Genomic DNA, 26,770 nt, shown 5'->3' with positions numbered 1-26,770 from the left:
GGGTCCGTGTTACAAAGCTGCTCGTAAAAGCAGTAGGCAAGCGGTGCTGACAGGCCCCGGTCTCATGGCCGACGGGGAATCGCTCGATGGCTGTGGTTTATTTGGGCTGGGGGAGTAATTCCTCATCCTGGATGACTTTCTGCTTTGTACCAGCAAGGAGGAAGAGCACGAAGCCGGGCTGATGGTGGGTGGGTGGCGCGGGGCTCAGGGGAGAAGGGATGGGCGTTGCAGGATGGGGAACAGAAGCAGGAGGAAAGAGCCCACGGTTGGGCTCTCCGAATTTATTGCCATCAGAGGAGTAACGGGGTCTTCGGGGACACCCAAGTGGCAATGCTATGGTCAGAGGAGGACTGGACAAATTTAACCTCTGAGCAGGGGTTGTGCTGGGTGTATTTTGGCAGGCAGAGGCATGGCAGAAGTCCCTTGGTATGGCAATGGTGCTTCCAGCTCCCACCCATCTGTTTCCAGAGCCCTAAATATAATTACCCATGAACACAAGTTAGTGGGGGCCTGGGGGCGTGTTAATTTTGGGGATATAGTTTCAAAACGACTGGAGGTTTTTCTAAAAGGCGCCGTTTACAAGAGGCTGCCATCTGGGAGGTCCCGCGGTGTGCATTAGCCTGAATTATCCCATGGTCTCCTCTGGCTTTATTATGTATTAATTGGCATTAGTCCTGCCTCAATCACAGCTCATCCTCGTCGTTCAGCAAGCAGATGAAGCCAGAACCAAGACCCAGAGAGGAAACTGCAACTAGGGCCTGTCGTGATCAAACACAGTCAATAAATGATGCCCTCACACGGGTAAGAGTGATTACCTCAGAGGCCCTTGGTTGGGAAGTTATGGTTACAACGCCACGGTGCTCCTGAGGGCCACTCGCTGTGACCTCTGCCTGGCTGGCAGGGGCAGATTTAGAGTGTCTGGGGCAAATGCTGGTCCCGTGGAAAAGCTGATAGCGGTTCGATCAATAGAGAGCTTGATTGAAGGCCGTGGGCCCTGTTATCAGGGCAAATGGGCTTTGCAGAAATGAGGCTTTGGACAGCGCAGCTGGGCTTTATTTCTGGAGAAAAAATGGACAAAGTCTTCTCTAGGCGGCTGGCTAAAAAGGGATTTGATGAAGCACGTGCGCTGTGGCGCTTGGAAACGGCTCCAAATAATATTTAACTCATGCTAATGGATTAGGTGCAAGCTAACCAACATCTCTAGAAAAGAGATTAACGGGGTTTATCATTGCACGGGGTTTTGCTCATGGTGCTCAGGGCTCCTTTAACCCTGCACCCTGCCTCTGGCTGCCTTAAAATCCATGTAGATTTGGTTGGGGAGAAGGCTTTTGGAAAAGCCTCGGGTCGCCGAGGCGGACGTTGCTCAGAAATCAGGGGGTCCAAGGCAGGTGTGGAGGGATGGTGGCTCTTCTGGTGGAGCTGCTTTGCAGCACCTGATGGGGGGGGAGATCACGTAGTGGTGCGTGGTGCCACAGCTGGGGGGAGGTAGGGAGGTCACGTTGCTTACCAGCTGGCCGGGGATGGAACAAGGCTGTCAGTACTGAATTGTTCATAAAGCGCAGAACAAGTCCCCTTGTCTCCAGCGGCGTGGATGTTCACTCATCTTTAGCTTTGGTGGGATTTCTGGGGGTTGGGAAGAAGCATAACGGGCCGCTTTGAGGCTAAAAATGGAAGCTCCCCGTTTCAAGAAGTATTCCTCTCATCAAAGGCAACTTGTCTGGCCTGCGGCTTTTTAATGAGTTTTAATTGAGATTCAATGCAGCATTAATCTGGCGCTTTAACATTGCCCGTCTGTGGCCAGCATGCTCGCTGGGCACTGTAATTCATACCCTGCACATGCAACGCAGGGTCTCCCCCCGCCTTCTTCTTCTTTTCATGGAAATTTTATCAAATGATGAATAGTTCAATTCATTACCCAGCTAGAAGAGAGCTCAAAGGAGTCAAATCCTGGATTCCTATCTCCCGAGTCAGTGTGTAATTACCCGAATCTGGCAGCAGGCAAAAATCTACGTGACAGAGCCAGCTGCTAGAGTCCCCCACAAATCTGTGACTCCCATCGTTCCCGAGCTGGGAGGGGACCAGTGCCAAGCTCAGCTCCCAGAAATCCCGCGCTCCTTTGTTCGTGGCAAAGCTGTTGGCAAAACCCCCTCGCTGCGGCTCTCCGGCCGGAGCCTGTCTGCAGAGCCTCGAGCATCACCGTGAAAAGCCTCGGGAGCAAAACTGCCCCGAGAGAGGCTGTGCCAGGGCAGTGCTGGAGCAGCCAAGATGTTCCTTGGGTTGTAGGGAGCGGAGGAATAGGGCTAAACCCTTCAGAGCCGAACCCAGACTGGGGTCCTGCTGTGGCACGCAGCTGGTGAGCGGGACAGGGACCCTGCTTGATGGGAAACCTCGAGCAGGGCAGGGTGACAGCCGCCTCGCTGCACCAAAAATGAGGCTTTCCAACCTGTTGCTCCACGCTCACGTAAAAGCACGGCCGAGGAAGCGCCTGCTCCTGCTCAGCACCGGGATGGGAGCTGGTCTGCAAGCTGCAAGGCGTTGCTCTCCCCCTCCGGGTGCCGACCGCGGCCCCTCGTCCTCCTGCTGGGATGCGGACCCGGATTTTCCCCTCTCGGAGCGGTGGTTTCATCCGCTGACAATCTGCTGTGCGAACCCCTCGAACAAGCTGTCGGGCCGTATGGAAAAAATCCTCACCCAGCTTCTGTGCCGAAGGGGGGGGGGGGGGGGGGGGGGGGGGCGTACTCTCCGGCCAAAAAACCCCGTGGGGCAGCTGGGGAAGCTGCCGGAGCCAGCTTGGGGACTTGCACATGGGTGGGGGACAGGGGGATGCCAGCGCCAGGCATTGCTGTTGCGGTTAATGCTGGTAACGAGAAGGAGCGAAAATGCTGGTTTTAACTGGTCATGAGAAGGACCAAAAAGGCTGGTTTGAACTGGTAACAAGAAGGACAAAAATGCTGGTTTTAGGTAATGAGAAGGACCAAAAAGGATGGTTTGAACTGGTAACCAGAAGGACAAAAATGCTGGTTTGAACTGGTAATGAGAAGGACCAAAAAGGATGGTTTGAACTGGTAACAAGAAGGACAAAAATGCTGGTTTTAACTGGTAATGAGAAGGACCAAAAAGGCTGGTTCCCGGGGCGGCAGGGATGCTGGAGCTGCTGACAAGGCCCGGGCCGTTAGTGATGCATGGATGAGGGTCCCTGTGGAGCCGTGGCTGTCTCCCTTCATCCAGCCCAGCCCTGGTTGCCTTCTGCTCCGAGCCTCCCCGCTCTCCACCCGTACAAAAGCTGCTGTAAATTCCCTGGGGAATAATGGCCTCTCTGTCCGTGCCCAGGACCGTCGCTGCGTGCCCGCCCCGAGCCACGCTGGCCCTCGCGGGACCTAGGGCGGAGGGGGGGGACGACTTCAGAGTGATGGGGGCCACATCCTGACCCATCCGTGCCGGCAGCCCCGGGAGTGTGGTCGCGGTGCTCGGGGGTCCCGTGGTTGCAGGATGGGGCCGTCCCCGTGCTGGCTGCCGGCACCCGGAGCCTCTGCGCTGGGCGCTTTGGGTCTCGGGATCGCCACCGGTGACGGAGGGGCTGCTCAGCCCACGCTGCGACATTCCTTGCTCGCCGTTGGGATAAGTGCGGGGCTGGGGGGGCTGGTGATGAGAGCAGGGGGGCTGGAGCGAATCCAAATATCGTTAGGAATCAGGTGCCTGCCCCGGCGGCTGGTGTTGGCACCCAGCACGTCTCGAGTGCGCGCGGCCAAGCCGAGGTTCAAGGCTTCGTGCCCGGCGGGGGGGCTCGGGGCAGGTGGCAGCGGTGCTGCTGTAACCTAAAAGTTTCCCTTTCTTCCAGGGTCGAGGAGCACCCGCGGTTCCCTGAGCCCCACGTCCGTTCCTGGGTGTCAGGAGGTGCCCGACGAGCCCGCGGAGCAGAGCAGGGCAGGTGAGGACGCCACGATGGACCCCGGGGCGGCCCCAGGGGGGGACACACCGGGGGATGGAAACAGCCCAGGGCCATGGCAGCCCCTCTCACCCTCTCCATACCCCCCCCAGTTGCTCAGCAGAGGGCTGGGCAGGCGGTTGACACGTCCAGAAACCCCACTTTCTATCAAGAGGAGTGCAGCAGCTGCCGCAGCTCTCCTCCTCCTCCCTAAATCTGACCCTGCGCCCCAAAGAAGCTCCGTCCGCCAGATGAGAGCGGATCCACGGAAGGCTCAGTCCTCGTGGAAACGCAGAATCCTTTAAGCAAGTGGCCAAAAAGCTGAACGTACAGAAATATTGGGGTGCGCAGCGAGCGTCCCGTGCGAGCTCGGCTTGTGGGACGCCACCCCCTGCGCCTTCCCGGGGGGGATTCACAGCTCCGGGTCGGTTCCCTACAAACCTCCGGCAAAGCGAGTCGCTTTGGCTGCTCTCGTGATTATATTAAACGCAAAGAAACCCGATTCTAGAGCATCGTGTGCTGAAATACGGGGGAAAACAGGGAAAAGGCGAGATTTGAGGCTCTGTCGAGCACATGGCCATCACGGGGCAGGGCAGGAATATCGCCACTGTTCCTCCACGAGCTTCCCTGCGCTCTTGTTTGTGCCTGAATAACAAGTCTCCCTTTCGCTGCTGCGGATGGTTTCCCTCTTCCCGGGAGCCGATGCACAAGGCAGGGCTTGTCCGGGCTCCAGCTCCCCGGCGGGCACCGCGTGGGCTGGCAGGGGGGGGTCAGTGCCTCCCACACCCCGGTCCCGGCCGTCCTGTGACCTTCGTCCACCCGGGCTCTGGCACTTCCTCACGCTGGCCAGGAAACGGGTTTCTGAAGCCTGAAATATTCAGAAGATAATGTTTGTTTTTCTTCTTCTTTTTTCTTTTTTTTTTTTCTTTCCTTCTTCTCTTTTGGAAAATTTTTGCCCCCAACTGGGATAAACTTCCAAAAAAACTCTTGCGGTTTTGTAAGCTGTCCAGGAGCGAACGGCTCCGTGCGGGAGCGGCTGGGGCGGGAACGGAGCCACCGGAACCTGGGCTGTGGGATGCTGCCCCGTGCCCTGAGGTGCAACCCGGGGTGCCCATTCCCAGGGAACATTTTGGGGGGGTTTTTTTGGGTGGAAAACAGCACATGAAGGAGAGCTGTCTGAGCTGCTCACCCCCACACTATCTCCCTGCTTTAGAAAAGTCCCGTTTGCCAGGATAAATAAGTTCCTATGGTTCATGTCCCATACAAAGCTGGGGCTCAGTAAGGATTTTTTTCAAGCTGTCGCAGAAGTAGAAACCTCAGTGCTCCCAGCAGTCCTTTTATCCTTGGTTTTTTTACCCTCACCCACCCATAGCACCTTCCAAAGCAGTTTCTTGTCGGTGGGCTCCAGCAGCTGCCTGTGTCCCCACTGTCCCCCAGACCTTTAATACTCGTCCCTGTGGCTTTTCACCTCTTTACAGTGAAAAAGCAGGTGAGTTTAGGAGGGGTGGGGTGTACAGCATCCTCCCACCGGAGGATTTCTTTTGGTATCCAGGCAGCCCTGCTTCTTCTGCCTAAAACTGCTGGATCCTGGCTGGAAAAACCCCCCGTTGTAACCGAGTCTCTTGACGACGTGCGATGCGATGTGATATAACGCTCACGAGCGAGCGCCTGGCTCAGTTACCTGCTCATCTCAACACGTGAAAAGAGGCTTTTTTTCCCCCCTCTCTGAGTTTCCTAAAAACCTCTCGAGTTGAGAAAAAGCATGCAATATTTTTTGCCCGCAAGGAAACATCATTCCAAGAAGCTGGAGGTGGGAGGAGGGTAAAATCCTGTGGTCGGTGACCCAGGGCAGCTCCAGGGGCCAGAAATGCTTTGTGCTTCATCAGGATGTTTCCGCCGGCTTCACAGGGTGGGAAGGAGTTGGGAAACAGAGTGGGAGGAAAATTGTGCTTGTTTACAGAATTTGTTGACGAGCGTGAGATTTGTGTTTCTTCTCAGCACGGGGGCCCAGGAGAGCTTTGGTTTGCCTCTCCCAGAAGGTTTCCTGGGGGGAAACTGGTCCAAAATGGGGCCCCTGCCGGTACCACAAACGCCGGTGCCAGGGATGCTTTTTGCATCGTTCCCGGGCAGTCCGGGACATCTGCTGGACCATGTGAAGTGCCCAGGGTGGGTGGGAAGCAGCACCGTGGTCAAGGAGGGGTGGGGACTCGTGGTGACAGCCCGACCCCACGGCCGGGGGACATCTGGTGAGTTTTTCCCAGCGGCTTGGGAAGAGGAGAGGCTCTTCCCAGGCAGTCCAGGGTCTCTAGAAAGAAGAAATCATTGAAAAGTTGAACTCCAGGGAAATCCCAGTCACTTCCTTCCAGGCTGGAAAAAGCTCAGCTGGCAGATATCTCTTCAGAAGTGTTCGTCTGCCTTTTGTCCTTTGTTTAGACCAATTTAATGGGATTAATCCTTAATATTTGTATATTAATATGTATTTGTATATTAATATACAGTATTCTACTGCTCTTTAGAAGTCAGATAAACACGGAGCTCTCTGCCTCTTCTCCGTGCCTGTGCACGAAGGACAAGTGGCTTTCCCAAGGCGACCTGTACCTGCCAAAACCCCCATCTTGGGGGTGCCCCCCTCCCTGCTCCAGGGTCACCGCTGGGGAGCTGGGGTGCACCCACCGCCCCCAGGGGTGCCGAAGTAGAGGCCTGCTCTGGCTCTTGGCAGCTCAGCTCCACTTTGGGGGGCCCAAATCAGAGCAGCGCTGTGATGGTGGGGGGTCTCAGCCCCTGGAGAGCTCTGTCCTTGCCTGGACCACTGCCTGGTGTCCCCGGTCTCTCCTCTGCCGGGACATTGCCCCTGTGCTTATGTCATCCCCGCATCATACGCCTGATCGTAGCGTCGGTCCTGGGCGCAGGGTGCTGCTTGTCCTGCCGGTGCTGGCCGCTGCACAGCTCCCGTGGAGGTGCTGGAGGGCCGGCACAGGGCAAAGGCAATTCAGGGACATCTGGATTTGCACCACAACCTTGCAAATCGCCTTTTGGGGCACCCCCGTGCGCTGCTCTCCCCAGCCCCCTACCCTGGGGCTGCTCTGGCGGGGCTCTGGGATGCAGGCGTGTGGGGCAGAGCAAGACCAGGGGATGCCCAGGCTCCTGCCTGCCCCCCCCAAACGTGACCTCCTCGCAGGGGGACGTCGCCCACACCGACCTTCAGCCCCCTCCGCTTTCCCCCCAGCAGTTTTTGGCTTTGCCATGCGGTCTGCAAGCTTGTCCCCACCGCTGCTGTCCGGCTGTGCTGGGCAGGGCAAAGCCCAGCGGGATGGAGGGGATGGGAATGTGACAGCCTGTTTTATAGGAACGTGGGTTTTTTTCTCTGAGGCCCCGCTCGGTGCTTTATTCCGGTGTTTATTAGAGCCCAAAGGTGTTTCCTGCGGCTGAGCACGGAGCTGAAGCCGTTTGCTCGGCTTCCCTCTGCTGCTCCAGCTGTTTGTGCCATCAGCCAGCTGCATAAAAAAGGAGAAAACGAGGAGTTTGGCTGGTTACTGGAGGATTTGGGTCTCCAAAGGCTTGTCCAGAGCTGGCTGAAGGGCTCTGCCCTGCTCCGGGGACTGTGGATGTGTAAAGGGCTGGTGGGGATGGGCCAGATGGGGTCTTTCATCAGCGGTACAAACGTGCACAAGCCATGGGACAGATGCTCCAGCACCGTGTCCTGGCGTGAGACAGTGAAAACCAGAGCTGGTGGGGTGGGATGAGAGCAGGAGGAACCCCCTAGAGAAGAGGGGGCCGATGGCACTTCATCCATCGCCACGGCATCAGCTGGCAGGGGCGGCGTGCCCGCGGCTCTGCACTGCTAGGCTCTGCCTGGCACAGCACCCTGGGGCTCCACGTTAGGTCAATAAAGCAAAAATTATGCCGTTGCTTATCAGCTTTCAGCTTTTTTGTGGGGATCAAACCTACATCAGGACCAGGAAAAAAAGCCTCTTCCCAAGGAGGAGACTCTTTTCTCTGTTCTTGAACATTTATAACTACTTTGGGATATGTATAATGATTTTTTTTACTGAATGATTGAAACATGAATGTAAAAACTTGATATGAAAATGAAAGTACCTCCAGAATGCTGATGGCATTTGGGACTGTGGCCCTGGGGCTGGCAATGGGGGCATTTCCAGGCGGCATTTCTGCCTGCAGGCAGCCGTGGAGGGGCTTGTGTGGGTCTGCATGAGACCCCGGGGCAGGGGCTTGCCCAGACCAGCGCAGGGTGGAAGCAGAGCTGTGACCATCCCCAGCCCTGGCCCGGGAGCCACCGTGCTCTCACGGCAGCAGGAGATGGATGAGGTCCCATGGCACTGCTGATGTTATCTTGGAGTCATAGCTACCGAGCCAGACAAACCAGAATAGCTGCATGGAGGCTTAATGGGGAGCTTTATTCTTCATTATCGACATAGTTATTCTGTAATGGGATGTGCAGTTTTGCCTGTCTCATAAATACCCATAATCTGCTTTTTAGTGGTCCGTACATAATCCTGACCTCATACAGATATTAGACCTTTTCTTCCCCTCCAGCCCCTGTAGCTTTCTCAGGCTGGTGGGACTCGGTTTTGGGGGCTCTGATCATCATCACTGCACGTTGTCAGCCCGGTATGGGGGTGCAGGGCTCTGGTTGACGTGCCTGACGCCTGGGGCTGCTCTTCGGCGGGGGGGAAACGCAGGCTGGGAACGCCTCAACAAGCTGCATCCATCAGCCTGTGCTGGATTTCATGCAAACCGCCTTTTTTTTCTGCAGAGGTCAAGCAAGGGCTTCTCGCTGGGAAGCCCGATTCTAGAATGGAAGCCTGGGAAATGGCACCATTTTAGGAGCTGGCTGCATGGCAGCGCGGAAAATGGCTTTTCCCCGCGGCTGAGCGCAACTCCCCCCATTTCTGGGGCTTGCACTGGAAATACCCAGCTAAAAAAGTGTTGCCCCTTCTGTGTTTCCCCAAGAAAGGGGTTGCTCTGGCTGGATCCTGCCCTGGCTGAGGCAGGCGAGGGGCGGTTGTGCCCACGCCGGTGCTTTGGGGGCTCTGAGCGAGCAGCTGCCTCGCTGGCAAACTCCACCTGGGTGTGTGAATAGGTGGTGCTTTCCATCCCGCTGCTGATCCCAGGGTTTCTGGACAAGTGAATGAGGATGTTGACTGTGTGTGAGTCAGGTAATGTGCTGGGTACGTAAATGCTTCCATTTGCCAACGGTCTCAGGAGGAAAAACCATTTGTGTTGGAATTACGTTGCTCTCTAGAAGTAGGCGGTGATGCATAATTGTCCTATAATGGGGCTGGCAGTCACTGGGGAGGAGGAGACGGGGGTTGGTGTGATGGCAGCTTGCGAGAGGGGGGCTCAGCCTCCTGTCCTGCCACCGGCGATGCTCCAGCTCGTCCAAAAATTACCCGGGAGCAGCCCTGCGGGGGTCGGATCCTGCCACGCGTTGCCCGACGCCGCGGCGCGGAGGAGCAGGGAGGGTTTGTGTGTTTTAACGCAGCCTCCCGGGATGGTGAATTGAATGTTTTTGCTTTCCCTCTCTGCACAGAGCTCTTGTCGAGTCAATGAGAGACCTCCACAAGTCTAGCGTGCTGGGAAGCAAGCACGGCAGCCTGGTGAGTGTCCCGCGCAGGGCATTTTAATAAGGCTGGGACAGAGAGATGCATAGAAACGGCAGCTGAACCCAAGCGAGCCGAGAGCCCAACGGGCTGGCTCTGCTCTGAAGGTCCCTTGGCACCAAAGGGAAACCACTTAATTGACACCGGAGACTCGGCGTTTCTTAGCCCCGGCTGCTTTTAAGTCAAGCCCGGGCTGCAAACGCGCCCGGGCGCCCCCGGCCGAAGCATCGATCCTGCAGCGGTGCTGGAGCTGGGCTTTCAGACCCGTTTGGGGGCTGAATTAACGCCTGCACACTGCGAACATGTGTTGCTCTCTGTGGCGGAATTGTTATTAAAATGAAGAACGGGATGTGCCTAAATGTTAAATCTTACCGAGCCTCGTTAGCATGAAAGCCATTAATGTGAACAAAAGCCGTTTTCAAGGTTGAATTGAGAAGCACCAGAGCATTAGAGCACTGGAGAGACTGAAATCAGCATTTGTTTGGCTCTAATCTAATGTGCATGGAACAATAAGCATTTGATGACTAATTTTGGCAATGCTGGGTATCTTATCAAAATATAGCTGTTTAATTTCAAGCTTTTCTTTGGGGAATGGATTCCAGCAGCATAAACCCTACCTACATGCTTTGCTAACGCGCTGGGTGTGCCCTGAGCAGGTCCCATCTTCCGCAGCACGTCTCGGGGTAACACCGTCCTGCCGCAGCCCGCGAGCGGCTCTGCCAGCTCCTGCTGGTGCGTTTTCCCCTCCGAGGGGAAAAACTACTGGCTTGGCCCGAACAAAGCGAGCGGGGACGGGGTTGGGACGGGGGAGGTGGCTTGGTGGAGGCTCCCCCCAACCCCCCGGCAAGGGATGGTGCTTTGCTGTTTGCCGGCGGTGATTCGGGCCGTGAGCGCAGCCCTGCTCATCCCAGCGCTCCGCGGGCGCAGGTCCCCAGCCTGTGGCCGCTGCGGTACCTGGGCTCCCCCTCAGCTCCGTGTGCCACGTCCTTTGGGAAGGGCTTTAATCCCCCCTCGGCCACGAGGCTCCTAAATCCCCCAGCGCTGATGCCCACGAGGTGCAGAGGAGCATCGGGGAACCAGAGCAGGGTTGTGCCCACCTCGCGGGGACTTTGGGGACGGTGGCTCTGTCCTGGAAGGCCCATGGCAGAGGAGTGCGGCATGGCAGTGAGACTAGCAGTGGCTTTTTCCTCTAAAATACGCCTCTGGTGAGCTATTTTGGCGTTTCCTTCTCTGCTCTCTGCACGAGGAGTGTCCCTGGGCAAGGGCAGGCGGGGATCAGGCAGCCCGGTGCTTCCCACAAATGAAGTCGTCTCCTTGGGTAAGACCTGCCAAAAAGCAGCTCTTGTTTGTGCCCAGTAACGCTCCGTTGCCTTCATGGCCGATCGATACTTGAAATGTCAAACCCGAGCACCGCTGACCTTTCTGATGGAAAATAACTCCTGCCCCGTGGCTCGCGGGGATGCGCAGGCGATGTGTTGGCTCCGGAGAGGAGGGAGGGAAAATAACCCCACGCAAGGCAGGCACAGGGGCAAGGAGGGGGTGGTTTTTGGGTGTATTCGGTTTTCTTCATACAAAACCGTGCCTTGACTTGAACTGGAAGGCCCCGGGTGGGGAATGCTCGCCAGAAGCTCTGCCTGCACCAGGAGGAGGCAAGAAAAAAAGGGAATAATGTGATTTCGGAAAGGCACCGTCTCCTGGAGTGCCACAAAACCCCTCCTGGAAGCCCCGGATTTTCTAGGCGAGCAATGAGTGTTGCATTTCCTTTTCCCAACCCACTTTTTTCATGCAAATCTCTTTTTCTTGCTAGTCAGCCGTAACCCTGACACTTAACCACGTGCAGAACAACAAACCAGGGTGTCACGATGAAAGGGCACTGGTTTCCCACTAAAAACCTCTCTGAGGCCACGGGAGGTGCTGCGTGCCATCGCAGCAACCCGAAGATCTGCTGTAGGTGCCACGGCCCCCTTGTCACCCCCCGCAGCATGCTGCTGGGGGGCCCAGCACGAAGGAGTAAGGGCTCCTGTTGTGCTGGGGCTGGAGGGGGGCGTTATTGTCAGCCCCCCCCAAAACGTCTGCTCCGTACAGGTGAAAGCAGAAATCCATTTCTCTGAAAGCTTTCACGATGGAAGCAGATTAAACGGCGCTATATATAGGATATACAGATTTTTTTTAGGGATTACAGTCCCCTGTGCCGTGTAACCGCCCGTGGCAGCGTTGGGGGCTCTCTGCGCGAGCTCTCCCTCCCGGCTGCTGTTGCCAAGACTCCCGATGCTTGAAAAGATGCGTTTAAAAATAAACACATTGAGACAAGAGCTGTGTCCTGCTGCTGCTGGTAGGCAAAGGCTGGAGCTGCCAGCAGATCAGAAAAGCCTCCAAAGAGGGGCTGGGTTGGTTTTTTTTTTGCTCCTTGGTTCTCTTGCTTTTTTTCCCAGGCGAATGGCAGTGCCGTTCCCAGCGGGGGTGCGGGCAGAGCGGGTCCTTGTGGGTTTTGTGTGCGCTGCTGGGAGGCGTGGGGCAGATCCCCCAGCCCCACGGCGTCTGCTCTGCCCAGCTGATGGGGGCTGCGGGGTGGGTACCGGTTCTCCATCCTAGAGAAAAACCTGCAAAATAAAATCGGTTTTGGTTTGGCTTTTTTTTGAAACACAATTGCTCCTGAAGCTGCTCGCTGCTGGAAAACTGAACGGAGGCCCGAAACACCCGCTTAAAAGCTTCAAATTCCCCCACCCTGCAAGAAGCAGGAGTTCGCAGGGTTGCTTTGCTCCTCGTCCTGGGGTGGATGCCTCCATCCCTTGCTCGCGTGTCAGCGCGGCGCTACGTGGTGCGATATGGCAGCTCCTGGGATAGATGGGGAGAAAGGGGGAAGGCAGCTCTCTGCCACCGCCAGGCACAGACCAGCCCGCGCTCTCGGAGAGGAAATCTTGCCCGGCCCTTCCCGGGGCTGCAGCCGCCCCTCAGCATCGTCGCCTTCATCCAACCCTACCGCGCGTGGAAAATCGCTTGCTAACCGACCTGTGCCGCGTGTTCCCGCCCGCCTTCTCCCCAGATCTGCTTTTGCAGCGGAGCAGGGTCAGGGTGAGGAATTAATGCAGCTTGCAAAGGTGCCAGGGAGCGCAACAGGCTTCACCCAGAGCGGCAAACGCCGGGCTCCTTGGGTGTAACATAGTCCCTGGGGTCTTTCCCCACCTCCAGGTCTGTGTGTTTTCCTCTGGTTCTGAGGAACAGCCCAAAACCCGGCGCAGCGACACGCGGAAACAACCCGGCGCTCCTCTGCGCTTCTCCTGCAATGGAATCGTTTTGCGAAGCGAGGGACGTTCCCCCCCAGCCTGGGTGCGGGCCCGGCTCGGCGCCGACACCGGTGGTGGGAGGTGTCGTTGCTCCGATTCTGAAACCTCGATGAGCTGCTTCGCTCTTCTGTTTGGTGAGGAGGAGCAAGGGAAGGAGAGGAAGGGGAAAGAGATGCTCTGCACCGGCCTGTATCCCTGCTCGGGGCTTCCCAGCTCATCCATTTTCTGCTCTAGCCGTTGTTGCAAAGGAGATTTCCACCTTCCAGCTTGGGATTTTGGGACAGGCTCTTCCCCTCGAGCACTTAGATAAGTAAAACATTGCAATGAGCCTGAAAACGCCGGAGCAGAGCGGAGAATTTCTCTGCTGCTGCTTGTTTCATGAGGTTAATGTTGATGCTGAATGTCGTGATGGGGGATGTGATTTATTTTATTCCCTCACTTCAAAGTGCTTTATAGTATTCTCATTTTTCATGTAAGTTCTGCTCAACCTAAAAGAAGGGAGGAGTTTTGTAATGAACGGAAAAAGCAGAGTCCAAGAATAATGCAGAAGTAGAATGAAGCTTGGAAATGGTGGCGCATTAGTCCAGTTCTGGAGATGGATGGAAATGACTCCAATAAATCAATAATTTTTTTTTTTTAATGCCTCTGAGCTATTGAGCATGAGGTGATGGAAAAATAAAAACGCCCATTAGCGTCAGCAGAATGTAGAGAATTACTCAAAAAGCGAGTTTCATAAAAAATTGTATGTCGGAGGGTTGCAAATACTCCGGATAATATCTTCCAGAATGGCAGGATGTCGCCACATGCAAACACCGGTGCAAAGCCCCCAGCCGCTGTCGCCGTCCCCCCGGGAGGAAGCGCAGGGCAGAGGGGCCGGCGTGGGACCGTGGCTGGGTCGCTTTTTCCAGCCTTTCCTCTCCCGCTTTGTCTCGCCCGAGTTGAGCTCCTTTGGGGAAGGGGCCGTTTTCCTCCCCCGACCGGGAAATGTCAGCCACCGCCTGCGAAATACTCGGCGCCGAGCTGCGTCCCGCCGGTGTCCGAAGCGTCCCCGCATCCCCCTCTCCTCTCCATCCCCTCCTCATCTTCAGAAGCCTTCGCTGGCTCGGCCAGGAGGGAGGATGTTTGTGCCCCCTCCGAGCCCAGAAACCCCGGGGAGCAAAGGACTCTGCAAAGCAGCACACGGAGGGAAAAGAAATAAGTAAATAACGAAACTATTTCCCATTTGAAACTATGCCTCCACCCCGGCTTGCAGAGGCTGCGGGGTAAGAGATTTCCATCCTCCTGGCTAGAAAATTCGACTTATTTTCAGCAGTTTTGCATCACAAAATGATGTTTCTTGTGAAACTATGTGTTTTGCTGGGAAGACTTCCCGTGTGCAACCCGCCAGCAGCCGAGTTTGCAACGTAAGGGCGATGCGTCGCCCCTTGCACGTTGGTTTTTCATCGACTCTCTTCTCTCTGGCGTCTCTAAGGTCCCTTGGTGGCCTTGCACGTGGGCTTGCACTCTTGTCCACATCCTTCGGGAGCAGCTGAGCACCGGGGGAATCTTTCCGGATCAGAGCCGTGGTGTCCCCGGTGGCACTGCCGTGGGCTCAGTGCCGTGGCCACCATGGGCTGCCGGCAGAAACCAAAGGGCTCCTGCTGCTTCCCCCATCCCCTGGATGCTTGGAAGCCCCATGAGGTGTGCCTGCCTGCAGACACTACCTTCAAGGAGAAGATTGAAGTACATATAGTGGGGAAAAATAAGTGGAGATATAAATAAAAAAATGAAATGGAAAAATAAAGCTGGCATCTGCTTGGAAACTCGGTGTTTTCATCAATCCAGAACTGAGACATCGCTCACAAAAACACCCCAATGGGATAATGCAGTGGGAAAGTTTTTGTTTCAGCCAGAATATCTTTCCAGGCTTTTTTTTTTGTGTAGGCAGTGCCTCCTGCAGCCCAGCGGGCTCCACAGGGAAAGGGGTTCAGGCAGAGCGTGGTGGCCCAGGGTGGGCAGCCCCGGCAGCACCTCCACGTGCCAAACCCGGAGGTGGAAACCGCCGCTACAGAGCAAGGCGCTGCTTTCCCCGGGATGCTTTCCAGCCGGAGAACGCAACCTCTGCCAAAGCCATCTGCTGAAGGACCAGGCGTGGAGATGATGCTTTGAAGGAGGACTTTTCCCACTCACCCACCTCCTGAGCACCTCGCTCCAGCCGCGGGACCAACCGCCGGCAGCCGCAGCCTCCCCCACAGCCAGGCGAAGGGGCAAAGGATGCGGAGCTTTTACTTTTCCAACCCCAAAATCCCCCGTCGGCGCAAACCTGGCCCGCCAGCCGCTTTTCCCCGCTCCTCCCACCCCGCAGCACCCTCTCCATCCAAAGGCCGATGCTCCCCGCCGCCGGTGGGGCTGGGACCCCCGCACGCTCCCTCTGGTCCCCGGCTCTCCCACGCGGCGCGGGAGCTATTTCTGGCACGGGAAAGCCTCCGCCGGCTGCCAAACCCAGAAATCTGCAGGAAAGGGCCCGGCCGGGAGCTGCCCGCCACACAATGCCGGCTCTGGGCAGCCCTGGACCCCTTGCCAGGGATTTTGCCGGCGTTTCCGGGCCGTCTGCACCCCCGGGGCCGCGGGGCGATGTGACGCTGTTTACAGGAAATACTGACTGAGGTTAAAGGAAAGAAATTCTGGATTTCTCCAGCGAAACAGGCACTTGAGCTTATTGCTTCCTCCCGGCGTGGCGGGGGCTGCGTGGAGACTTGCCCAGTTTTTTTGGGTGAAAGACTAAAACAAGGAGGGCTGGGAAAAAAAAAAAAAAAAAAGGCGGGATGCCAAAGCGCTGAGGTCGCGGAAGCAGCATCGCGCTCGTGTCTGGGGACCGCGGCGGGTAGCACACACGTGAGGATCCACGTTAAGGGTAAAAACCACGTCTCCAGGCTGCTTGGAGCTCGTTCGTGCTGGTGCTTCGTTCGGCAGCGACTCGTTGAGCTGAATTTCTGGATGCTGAAAATATTGGGAGCCCCTTTTCTGCTACGTCTATGGGGCAGGAGGGGTTTCCGCATGGGGGGGGGGGGGATGTCCGTGGGTTTTCTTCTGCCAGGGGATGCGCTACGAGGCATCTGAAAAGTTTGGTGGGGGAAGGATGGAGCAAATGGCCCTTTCAGTAGAATTTGGGGCTTTTGGGTTTTTTTGCGGTAGGTCCGGAGCAGAAGGGCGCGAACAGCAGAAGCGAGAGCGAAGTCAAAGTCCTGGGAGCACGGAGCAAATCGAGCGCTTGAGAAATATCAAAATAGGGTTTTGTGTGTTTTTAACAGTATAAAAAAACGTAATTTCGATGTGAAACCTCATCTGTTCAGACAAAGGAAAATGTAAGATTTAGTGAAACTCTTGAAAGCCACTCCTCAGGCTGCGGTCGGGGTGTTTTTCCTTGCCCTGCCTGGCTCCGACCGCTTGGGTAGGTTTGGCAAAGATTCACAGTGCTTTGTTGGACGTGAGTCTGCATTTTTGCAGAGCAGAAACTCTTCCAGCCAAAATGTCTCTCTGCTCTCGTTTCGGGTTAAATCCTCAAGGATCTGTGTCCTTTTCCCTCGCTGACAGGGCGATTGTGGAGCCCCGGCGCTGCCGTGCATCCTCGGAAGGATGCTCCCAGCGCATGGGCTGCTGGCGGGCTGGAAAACCCAGCTGGGATGCGGGGTGCGAGGGGTGGATGCGGCGTCAAGGGCAGGGACTCTGCCTACGGGCAGGTTTCCCAGGGAGGGTGTTGGATGGCGGGAGGAGCGTCGGCACGGCGGGGCTCTGCTGGCACGAGGTCACTGCGACGCGCCCCCTGACATCAGCCCCGTAACGCACGGTGTGGGTTATTACCCTCCGCTGCTCCTCACTCTGCCTTTTGCCCCGTAGCCGCGAGTTAAGCCGACGAGCTTGTCCCTACGAGCTAGAGATGGAAACGCCCCTGTTTTCCAGTCTTAAAGCATTCCCCTTCGCTCTTCAGGAGACGCTGCTCAAACCCGCCGTGTGCCCATGGCGTTATGTTTTGGGGGGAAGCAGGGAGGATGAGAGCAGCCACCAGAGTGTTTCTCTGCTGTCGCCCCTCGCCGGGAGATGCTCTCAGCAGGTGACCCGGCGTTTGAGCACACACTGACGTGCTTTTGTCGACAGATGCTGGTTACGAAGACGCGAGCGGCTGCGAGTCCTCGGGCGTGCGATTCCTGTGTGTTGGGGTAGAGCCGAGTACTTGTGTCGCGCTCAGGTGGCTTGTAGGCTCTTCTGCACGCTCAGAGCGCCCTAAATCGTTACAGATCTTATCGTGAACACTTGTGCTACCATAGGGATTGTTCAAGAGAAGACTGGAATGAAAAAAAAAAGTCTGTTTTGCGGGTTTTTTTTCACTTAGGAAAAGCAAAGCAGTGAGGACAAGCGAAGGCGCGCTCGTTTCTGTGCCTGCAGCTGCAGCGCCGGGACTCGCTCTGGGGGACGCAGGATGAGCCAGTGGGTCCCCGGGATCCCTGGGGTGCTGGGATCAACTGGTGGGTCCCTGGGAGCATCTCACCACCGGCAGCGATGGCAGCCGGCCTGCAGCCAGAGCTCCTGCGACGCTGTGGGTCACCCCCCATGGGGAGACCCGTGCGGAATACGCAGAGACAGCTGAAGGCAGCATACACCGGCTCTCCGATGCTCGCTCCCTGCCTGAGTGCTCTTATTCTGCCCTGGTGCGCGCTTTCACGTGCTCCAGACCCATCCATTTCCAAGTCATCGCCTTAAAAGCCTTAATTCGTTTGTCGTGGGCACATGAAGCGGTAGTGCTGCGTGTTCTAGATAAGCAGTCCGTGCTGAAAAGGAGATCAGCTTCCATTTTGCAACAGCGGAGAGCCTTTTTAATGCCTTTTGTGAGTTGTACCTTGCACCGGGGAGACATCTGACATCTTTTCTTTCCAAGGGCGTTGTTACATTTGCAGATCTGGGCTGCCCCGACACCGCTGTGCCTCGTCAGGCAAAATCCCTATTGCAGCGCGGGTTGGAAACGGGGAAAGCAACTGGGAACCGGCCCCGGGGTGGGGTATTTTGGGCAGGCTAAGCCCTCTGCGTTTGCCCCCGCAGATGTCATGGCGCCCGCAGTACCGCAGCTCCAAGTTTCGGAACGTCTACGGGAAGGTGGCGAGCCGGGAGCACTGCTTCGACGGCATCCCCATCACCAAGAACGTCCACGACAACCACTTCTGCGCCGTCAACGCCCGCTTCCTCGCCATCGTGACCGAGAGTGCCGGCGGGGGCTCCTTCCTCGTCATCCCCCTCGAGCAGGTAAGAGGTTTGGCCCCCGGCAAAACCATCTGGAGCCGGGCCCTAAGCGCAGGAGTGCGGGTGCGTGCTGCGTCCCGGGAATCCCCTCCTGCCACGGGATGTGTCGGAGTCTCTGTGTCCTTTACTGGGGTTTTCTTGTGCGGGGAAGGGCGGAGTCACAGCTGCCTTAGCGAAGTGGGGTTTTTCTTTAGGAAGAAAATGAAACATTTGTTAAAAGCTTCTCTTTGCCCCGGCGTTTTTGGCATCTCTCAGGGAGCACGTGCCGGCAGGGCGGGCGCTGGGCGTATCTCCGCCGTGGCAGAGGCCACTCAGGTTTGTGACGCCGGTGGCTCACCAGAAAGCAAGGGAGTCCCCATGGAACCCCTGCCCAGCAAGCAGCACGTCCTTGCCCTTTATTTCAGCCCGTCCATATCCTCCCAGCCCTCAAATTTCACACCCTGGACAGCCTGAGAGGGGGAGAGCACGGCTGCGCACCCCGTTTTCCCGGTGCAAAGCCCCGGGGGCTTTTGCTTTGTGCCCTGCAGCGGCTGCCGCCTCACGCAAGGTTTATTTTTAAGGCTCCATCGCCACCGTACCCCTCGAAAGCCCTTTGCACGGCAGGAGTGACGCCCGCACCTCTGCACCGTCAATCCGGCGGGCAGCACGTGTCCTTTTCTCCCCGCCGCCCCGCGCTTTTGCTTCCCCAGCCAAGGCTTGCCCCAGCTCTTCGCCCGGGCACCCACGTGAATCCGCCCGTCTCTTCCTCGTGCAATTTTAACCTCCCGTAAATTCAGCTGATGCTTCAGGAGCCGCCCCGGGGGACGTGGCTCCTGGCCGAGCGCTCGTCCCTGCTGCATGTCGTGGAGGAAAAGCTGGGCGGGAGCGACCTTGAACGTGAAATGAATATTACTTTGCTCCCGAAACTCGAGCCACGGGGTATCACGGTTGCACTGACGCTGCTGCTCTCCCACCGGTGCTCCAGTGTGTGGACCAGCAGCTCCGAGCTGGTACCAGCATCCCGTCCCCGGGCACCCTGCCCTCGCCCCTCTTGGGCTGCAGGAGGGGGGATGCGGGTGCTGCCGGTCCCTCGTTCTCAGGCGCATTTTTGACCGTGGAGGAGCGGCGGCTCACGCCCCTTCAGGATGCGCCCACCCCGTCGACTTGTGTGGGGAGGAGGTGGTTGTCTCCCAGGCTCCCGGACAGCAAAGTGGCGGTGCCAAACCTGCCAGGATTTCCAGCCGGGAGGGGAAGCCGGCAGAGCTGGCCATGGTGGGATGGAGCTCCCCTCCGAGCCCCTTTGCACCCCGGCATTCCTTAGACCCTTTCCCCATGTAACGTTCCCGTCTCTTCTGAATTTTCCTTGAATTTCTGGAGCAGAATCAGCTACAGATGGAAGAAATTATAATCAGCGTTTTAATTGCAGCGCACAGCTTGACTCTTATTAATATTCAAAAAACCAGGAGCTTTGCCGGAGCGCTCCAGCCCCATCGCTGCCTCCCTCCCCACGCCACCGAGCCCGAGCTGGGAGGATGCCGGTCCACACACCACTTGCTCGTGGTCCTAAATCCTGAGCCAATAACCCGGTGCTACCAGCCATTTACCCTTTGTTTCTGGCAAATGTAGCCAGAAAAGAGCAGAGGGAGCACGGTGCCATTTGCAACCTGTTCCGAAGGGATCATCAGCCCCACGTGGAAATCCTGGCGATGCCGCACCCGACAAATCCCAGCCGGAGAGAGACCCCGGCACTCCGGATCAAGCGGCTGCACACGCCTTTGTACAGTCTCACAATTTCCTTTTTTTTTTTTTTTTTTAAAATAGGGACTGATTAGCTCATTAGGAGTAAACTAATTTTCTTTGGAAATCAGCAGCCCTCTAATTAATTGGCATCCATATTTAGCCGAACATAATTAAGGTAACCTAGATACTGCAGATCTACTCAGGATTTGATTTGCTGCCATCGTTTTTTTCTGTTTTTTTCTTTTTTTTTTTTTTTCCCCCACATTTCTGCCCTCTGTTCCGCTCAGAAACGTTCACCAGAAACCCCTCCGCTTTATGCTTCGGGTGACAATGCATTTGCATACGTCGGGCCATATGTTCCTCTGCCTGCACGTCAGCAGTGCTGGTTCCTCGTGTATTTACGTGGCCATCAAGGGGACGTGTAACCGCTTCTGCGGGGCTGCGCGGGTCGGAGAGATGGAGAGCGGCTGCATTTTGTTCCCCCAAGCTGCAGGATCCCAAATTCTGGAGCCTCGGCCACTGGGAACCCGCCTCTCCCCAGCCCCGCAGGGGTTTTGTGCTATAAATATCCCCGGAGAGTGGGCGAAGGAGAGCTTGTGCGCTGGGGCTGAGGCTGGAGAAGACGATGATTTGCTCCCCAAACCGCGGCGACAGGAGGATTCGGATTCAGCTGGAGGGCAGAGGAGATGATGTTGAAAACGTCCATGTATTTTGAGTCAGCAGTAATGAGTTGAGCTCTGTCACCACGAGCAGAATCTGATCTTGCTCATCCTTGTTTGTGGCCCAGCACGGGCTGCGCTTCTGCTCTAGCTGCTCCGAACACGCTCCCAGCACCAGCCGCCCGCGCCCCGAGCCATCCCTCGTACCCCGCGCCTTGTGAAGGGATGCGTGGAGGGCGAGGGGCTGGGCAAGGAGGACCCGTGAGATGACAGAAAAGCCAGGATTTGGCCTCCATTTTTAAGAAAAATCTGTGCAAAACCCCCAGCAATATCAGGAACGGCGTGGCTATAGGGGTTTTTTTAGCAGAGGATGTGCTTCATCGGGAGAACCTCAGGCCGGACGTTCGACAGCCCAAACCGTGGTGTTTGCCCCCCGTGCTGCACATCCCTTAACGCCCACGCTGAAACCCAGCATCGCCCTCCCCGTCACCAAGTCACCCCTGGAGGAGCCTTGGCCTCTTCTGGGCTTACAAACGCCCCAGGGTGCATTTTGTGCCGTTTCCAGGCTTTTCTCGATGAAGCTTTTCTGCTCCTCTGAAAGGAACATCCACGTGTGACCCCAGAGCTGCGATGGGGCTGAGCAGCCCTGGGAGCACCCGCTCTCCCCCTCCCTGGGCGAGGGGGTTTCCATCCCTAACCTTTTGAGTTCGGCTTTGATCCGTTTAGTCTCCAAAAAAGCTTTATCCAAACGCCTGGGGAGCCCCGGAGCGAACCGGCCAAGGAAGGAACAAAAATACGTGGCGCTTTTTGAAGGTGCTGCACTTGCAGCCCTGAAGCCCGAGAGCTGCTCCTCCTCCCAGTCCCGGGGCTGGGATAGCTGTGGGCAGCAGTGATGAAATCGAAAAATAAACTGGTGTGTTTGTGCTGCAGCTCACCTCCAACCACCAGCAGCAAAGAAGCTCGGAGAACCTGCGTGCTTCGGGCGGCACTGGGGCTTTGCTAGCCCTGGGCTGGCCCAGACAGCGGGGGAAAGACAAGCTCCAGCGCCGTGTGGGTTTATTTCAGCTGTGCCTGGTTTAGTTGGCTTCCTATCAACCAGGTTAGGGAGGGAGGGGGCTGCGGTGCAGCTTGCTGGGGTGGCACTGGGCTGCTGCAGGGGTCTTTTAGGGCAGTGTTTGCAAGGCAGGAGGGCTGGCATCGGATTTTTGTTCCTGTAAGGGATGAAGATCGCTTGTTTTCCGCAGCCGGACGATGTTATCTGCCTGCACGCCCGAAGGAAGCAGCGAGCAGGAAAGGGGAGTCTCTGTTTACACGTAGGAAGGCGAAATCTGGAGTTGTTGCTCCTGCTGGGGCCGGGGCTGGTTGCGTGCGAGCTGCTGTGCCCGTGGGGCAGGGCTGCCCGGCTGCTGGCGTGTGCCCTGGCGTGCAGAGGGGGGAGCAAGGGGGGGTCCTGGGGGGGCTGGCAGGGGACTGAGCCCCCTCCTCCCTGTGTCCCCATGGGACACCGATATCCCTTGCTGCTGCTGCTGCTGTGGGGGCTTCTACGAGCCGTGGTAGCCCACGGAGGTGACAAACCCATTGCTAATCCCCGTGGAGGTCCCAAATGTGGCTGGCCCTGGCCCCGGGGTGGCTTGTCTCGGCTCGAGGTCCTGGTGGCATCTCCTCTGCCCGTGTGCTCGCAGCGTCCCCCCGAGGGACCCCCCTGTGCGTGCCGTCCCCTCCGCGGGGACACCTACTTGCCAGGGCTGGGCAGAGAACAGGCGAGCTCGTCACACAGACGCTTTCCTTGCTCCTTAGAGCCGCTGTGCCTCAAAGCACCGGGAGGTTTTCTGCAGGGAAAAATACCGAATTTTCTCTGGTTTTCTGTGCTGTGAACCAATTTTCATGTCCTTAGAGCTTTTCTACCTTTAAACTCAGGACACAGGAGACTCCTTTGGTCTGTACTATTTTTTTTTTTTCCTGTCTTCTGTGAATTTTTCTCTGATTTTAGTCTGCGGGAGACGTTTGCTTTTAACCTAGAGTGGCCCAGAAAAAAAAAAAAAAAAAAGACCTGAGGCTTACAGAAGAGCTGCCACTTCAGCATTACTGTTCCCCACTGGAGCACAATCTGATGTCCCTGCCTTGGTCAGGGAGATGACGGGAGAGCAGCCGTGGGAAGCCCAGACCCGGGATCTGGCTGGTTTGAAGCACCTGGATCAGTCAAAAAGTGTCAATGTAAGATCTTAATGCTGCCCTGAGAGCTGGTGGTGGATCAGAGGAGGAAACAAGGTTTGAAAACGTGGGTCCTTGGGCCCCCAGGAGCTTGGGAGGGGAAATATGGATTTTTTTGCCCCCGTTAATGCTGACGCATTTGCAGCAAAGCCTGGGGAAGCGAGAGCTTGGCTTTGCCTGGGCCGTGGCAGCGCAGCCCTGCCTGCAATTGCCTGCCCCCTCTGCCGGTTAAAATAGAGAGAAACCCCGTCCTCGCTGGGGAAAAGTGGCTTTTTGTTACCAATAAACGCAGATTTATTTTTAGTGTCCGTAATCCAATTTAACGGGGGCGTTAGATGGGCTTTTGTCTTTTTAATTAACAAGCTGGAGCCCGGCTACTGCTTTTATGGTGCAGAAAAACACTTCTGCAGCGAGGCTTCGGGGTTTTAATCGGTGCAAATTGTTTGTCAAAAGCCGCTGCGTGCGGCGCTGAGTGGGTTTTAGGGCCGCAGGGCTCCGTGGGTCCGGCGTGGCTGGAGAAGCTCGTCTGATAGGTACCCCAAGCGCAGGCAGCTGCCTGCCTGGGCAGAAGATGGGATGCTGACAGCCCACAACAGTATTTATGTTTAACTGAAGAGCATTTCTATCCGCACGAGAGGAGTCACCGGTATTTAAACCTTCATCCTGGCAAAAATGGCATGAAGCGATGCTGATTGCTTTTCCTGCTCTGAGACTGGCGTGGTTTAGCTGTGTAACAAAAAGAGTAATTCCTCTATAAATGGCTGTAATATTTTATGGCGAGTAACCTGGTAAATCAGGGACTGTTTATCCCGAAGTACCCCTGAATGTGGAGTTTGCCAGAGGCAGCGACGGCATCGTCGCTCCCGGGGAAACTGAGGCACGGAGCCTTGCGACGGTCGCTCGAGGAGCGTGGCGTGAGGCGGAGATGCCGTGGGGCAGCTTCTCCCGGGGGAGAGGGTGGCTGAGAGTTCTTGCTGTACAGAAGGTGGTCGCTAAAACCTCCTTGGGTCGCAGCCCTTCCTGCCTTCCCCTTCTCCCCCCGCCACGGCGAGGCTGGCTGGGGAAGGCCCCCATGGCCCCGGGGGCGGGGTGGGAGATGCCCAGGCCATAAAATCCCCAGGACTGGGCAGAAATCCTGCCCGGCTCTGCGAAACCCCTGCGTGCTCCTGCTGCTCGGTCCAAGACCACCAACGCTGGTTGAGCGGGCGCTGGAGGATGCTCAGCGCGCATCCCCGTCTCCATCCCTGGTTGAATTTCCCGGGTGTTACAGGCAGGAGGGGCGGCAGGTCTCACTCGTGGTGTTATTTTCCCGGAGGTGAACATCTGGCTAAAGAGCTTCTTCGCTCAAAGGTGCCAGAACGTGAGCTGAGCTAAACAAATTCCAAAAATCTGTTTTACTAGAAAGCTGGCTCTTGGCGTAGCCGTTTGCTCGCTGCTCTCCTTCACAAGAGCAGGCAGGAAGCTTGGCAGTGCGGTCACAACCACCAGGTTACCCTCTGCAGGACCCAGAAGCCCGTTCAGACATTTCCAGTGCCTGGAATCGATGTTTCGATGAACGATATTGTAGATCCATGCGTGGATTTCTTTCTGGTTTTTAAATGGATTTATATTACTGAGGATCCCTGGACCAGCTTCCAGCCAGGTCAGTTGTGTGCCCCGTCCTTCCCAGGGGATGATCCTGCTGGGATCATGCGTGGTCGCCCCAATCTCCTCAGCCTTGGCTGGCTCTGGCCAAACTGGGGCCGTGCAATCGCTCCCGTCCGGTGGTTCGCAGCCGCTGGAGGCTGGATGAGCCTCCTGGCAGACGGGAGGCTGCGAGGGAAGAGCAGGGAAAGCGGAGGAAGCCTTGAGGCACCCGTCTGGTCGGAGAGAAACATCTCCAACAGCGCCATCCTTCCTCCTGCCCGCACGAGAATCTCCTTGGGGAATTACTTGGTGCAACCGCACAAGGGACCGGGGCAGCAAGCGCCGTCTCTCGGTGCAACCCCACCGCCCCTTGGCGCTCGGGCTCCGGCTGCTCTGTCCTTCAGCAGCTCCCGTGGCCGATGTGGTGCCCAGCTGCGCCTCCAGCCCTCCTCTTGCCTTCCCCGGGGCTCTCAGCCGGGGCTGGTCCCCGCTACCGCACGGGGAGACGTGCGGCCGGCGGCGCCTCATGCCGATGGGTTGGCTGGGTCCCTGCCAAGGCTTGGTCCGATTTCTCTCTCTCTCTCGCTGGGCCTGGTTCCGTTTGACTTGGTTCCTAACGAAGGTCGGTTAACCCGCAGCGACCTTCCCGTGTACCGAAATCGGCCGGGGATCTGCCCCAGGTCAGGGAAATCTGTGTAATTTCCTCCTCTTTGGCTCTCAAGTAGGAGAGACCTCCTTTAAAAAGACGGCAGTAAATGTATTTACTCTTAATCTCAGCCACTGGAGACTTGTGTGTACTCAAGGATTTCCTGGGAAACCCTGTAAATCCCCTGCGGCTCAGGCAGCGCTTCCCTGATCCCCCTCTAAGAGCTAATAAGGGATCAGGGAGCATCTCGGGGAAGCTGCGGGGTGGGGAAGGGTGGCCTGGCCGCTCCCCGGGGCTGGTGGTGGGTGCTCCTTCCTCGGGGAGGTTTCTCGCCCAGGGAGAGGTGCTGGCATCGATGCCGGGTGGCTGCTGCTGCTGTTGTTGTCTGTAAAGTTTTCCACGCAGGATTGGTTTGAGGGTAGAGCTGACTAAAGGTTTTCACCACAGGGTAAACGTTCTGGGTTTGTATTTCCAGGGAACCGGGTGAAAAGCAAGGTTTAGGAAAGCCGTATATTAAAGCGGTTTATCCGAGCTTCCCGCTGCTCGGCGGTGAAGCGAACGCGGAGCCCTCCCGTCGCGAGAGTGAAGCTTAGAGGGTCTGAGGTGGTAACGCTTCCCCTCGCCGGAGTCTGCCGACGGCCGAGAGGCTCCCTGGGATGGATTCCGCTACCGAAATGGCTCGTGAGTGCTTAAAAGTGATGCTTCTAAGAACAAAGAGGCTTTGCTCCTCCCGGCGGTGGTGTTCCCCTTCCTGGGGCCGCGTGTCCGTCCCTCCTGGGCTCTGCAGGCTGCTGGTCCAGCCGTTCCCAGGGGAAGGCTTCCTTCTCCGCCACCAGGCAGCAAAAGAACTGAACTCAACGCGCTTAAAAAATTCATCGTCTTTCCTCCCCCCGGCCGTAATACAAAATAACTTTCTCCTTTTCAGGCGCTCCTAACCGCTCCAGCAAAGAGAGGGCTTTGAGGGGCTGAAGCTGCTGGAAGATTGGCTCCTTCCAGCCCGTGCCGTGGAAAATGTCAGAGCTGCTGGAGGCCGGAGAGCCGCTCTCGCTGAAGGGACGGTATCTGGGTCACCGAGCTTCCCCCCAGCCAGGGGTCAGGGACCCAGCGATTAGGATTCACCGCGGCTTAGCGCACGGCTGCTGGCAAGGGCCCCCTAAGAATGACTCAATGGGAAGCCGTGGCACGAATCTCTGATTTTTAATGATTTTCTTTTTCTTTTTCTTTCCTTTATTTGGCTGCTCCTCCTCTTTCAGGTGCCCTGGGCGTGGGCCCAACCTCTGGGGTGCCCCTTGCTGCCGGCCCCGCCGCAGCTCCTGCGTGCTGGCTGCATTCAGCTAATTTTCATCCCAACTCTTGATTTCTTAGGCAGAAACGGTCCCTGGTAACCTAAACTCTGTTGTGTCCTCTTGAAAGCCTAATGAATTTTGACAAAACCCATCAAATCTACTTTGCGAAGGAAATCGCTGGGCTGGTTGCTCAAATTTGAAGCGATTGCATATTAACTTGTGCTATTAAAAGGTCTGTCCGCCTGGAATTTAGCAGCTGCTGCACGGATTTCTGCTCCAGACAGCGTGTTAACCATGTCATGCTAATGCAAATATGAAAATAGAGGGAAAGCTAGATAATCCGAGCCGTTTGGGTAAGCGATGTCTGCTCGTGTATTTTAATATAATAACCGATAAAGCTGTGCTTTGCATCCCATTAATTCACAGGCGGGTCGCTGCTGGGTAGTACCGAGAGGCAGAGCTTCGGGCGCCAACGAAGCGCCGCCGTTGCCCCGGTTTCTGTGTCTCACCTTGGGGGTTTTT

The 26,770-nt window shown here is 56.7% G+C and overlaps 1 protein-coding gene across 1 annotated transcript in view; it reads left to right on the top strand.

Moving 5' to 3' along the window:
- Positions 1-9,492: 9,492 nt before the first annotated feature.
- The window catches only part of CORO2B (coronin 2B), a 28,752-nt gene continuing 11,474 nt past the window's right edge, over positions 9,493-26,770 (top strand). Inside the window, exons 1-2 of the mRNA XM_086471315.1 lie at positions 9,493-9,543; positions 17,904-18,104. Of these exons, the coding sequence (XP_086327441.1) occupies positions 9,493-9,543; positions 17,904-18,104 (252 nt within the window). The remainder of the gene's footprint in view (positions 9,544-17,903; positions 18,105-26,770) is intronic.

Source organism: Leptosomus discolor, chromosome 11 (genome assembly GCF_034619465.1).
Source record: "Leptosomus discolor isolate bLepDis1 chromosome 11, bLepDis1.hap2, whole genome shotgun sequence".
Lineage (NCBI taxonomy): Eukaryota > Metazoa > Chordata > Aves > Leptosomiformes > Leptosomidae > Leptosomus > Leptosomus discolor.
This window is presented reverse-complemented; position numbering and strand designations above follow the sequence as displayed.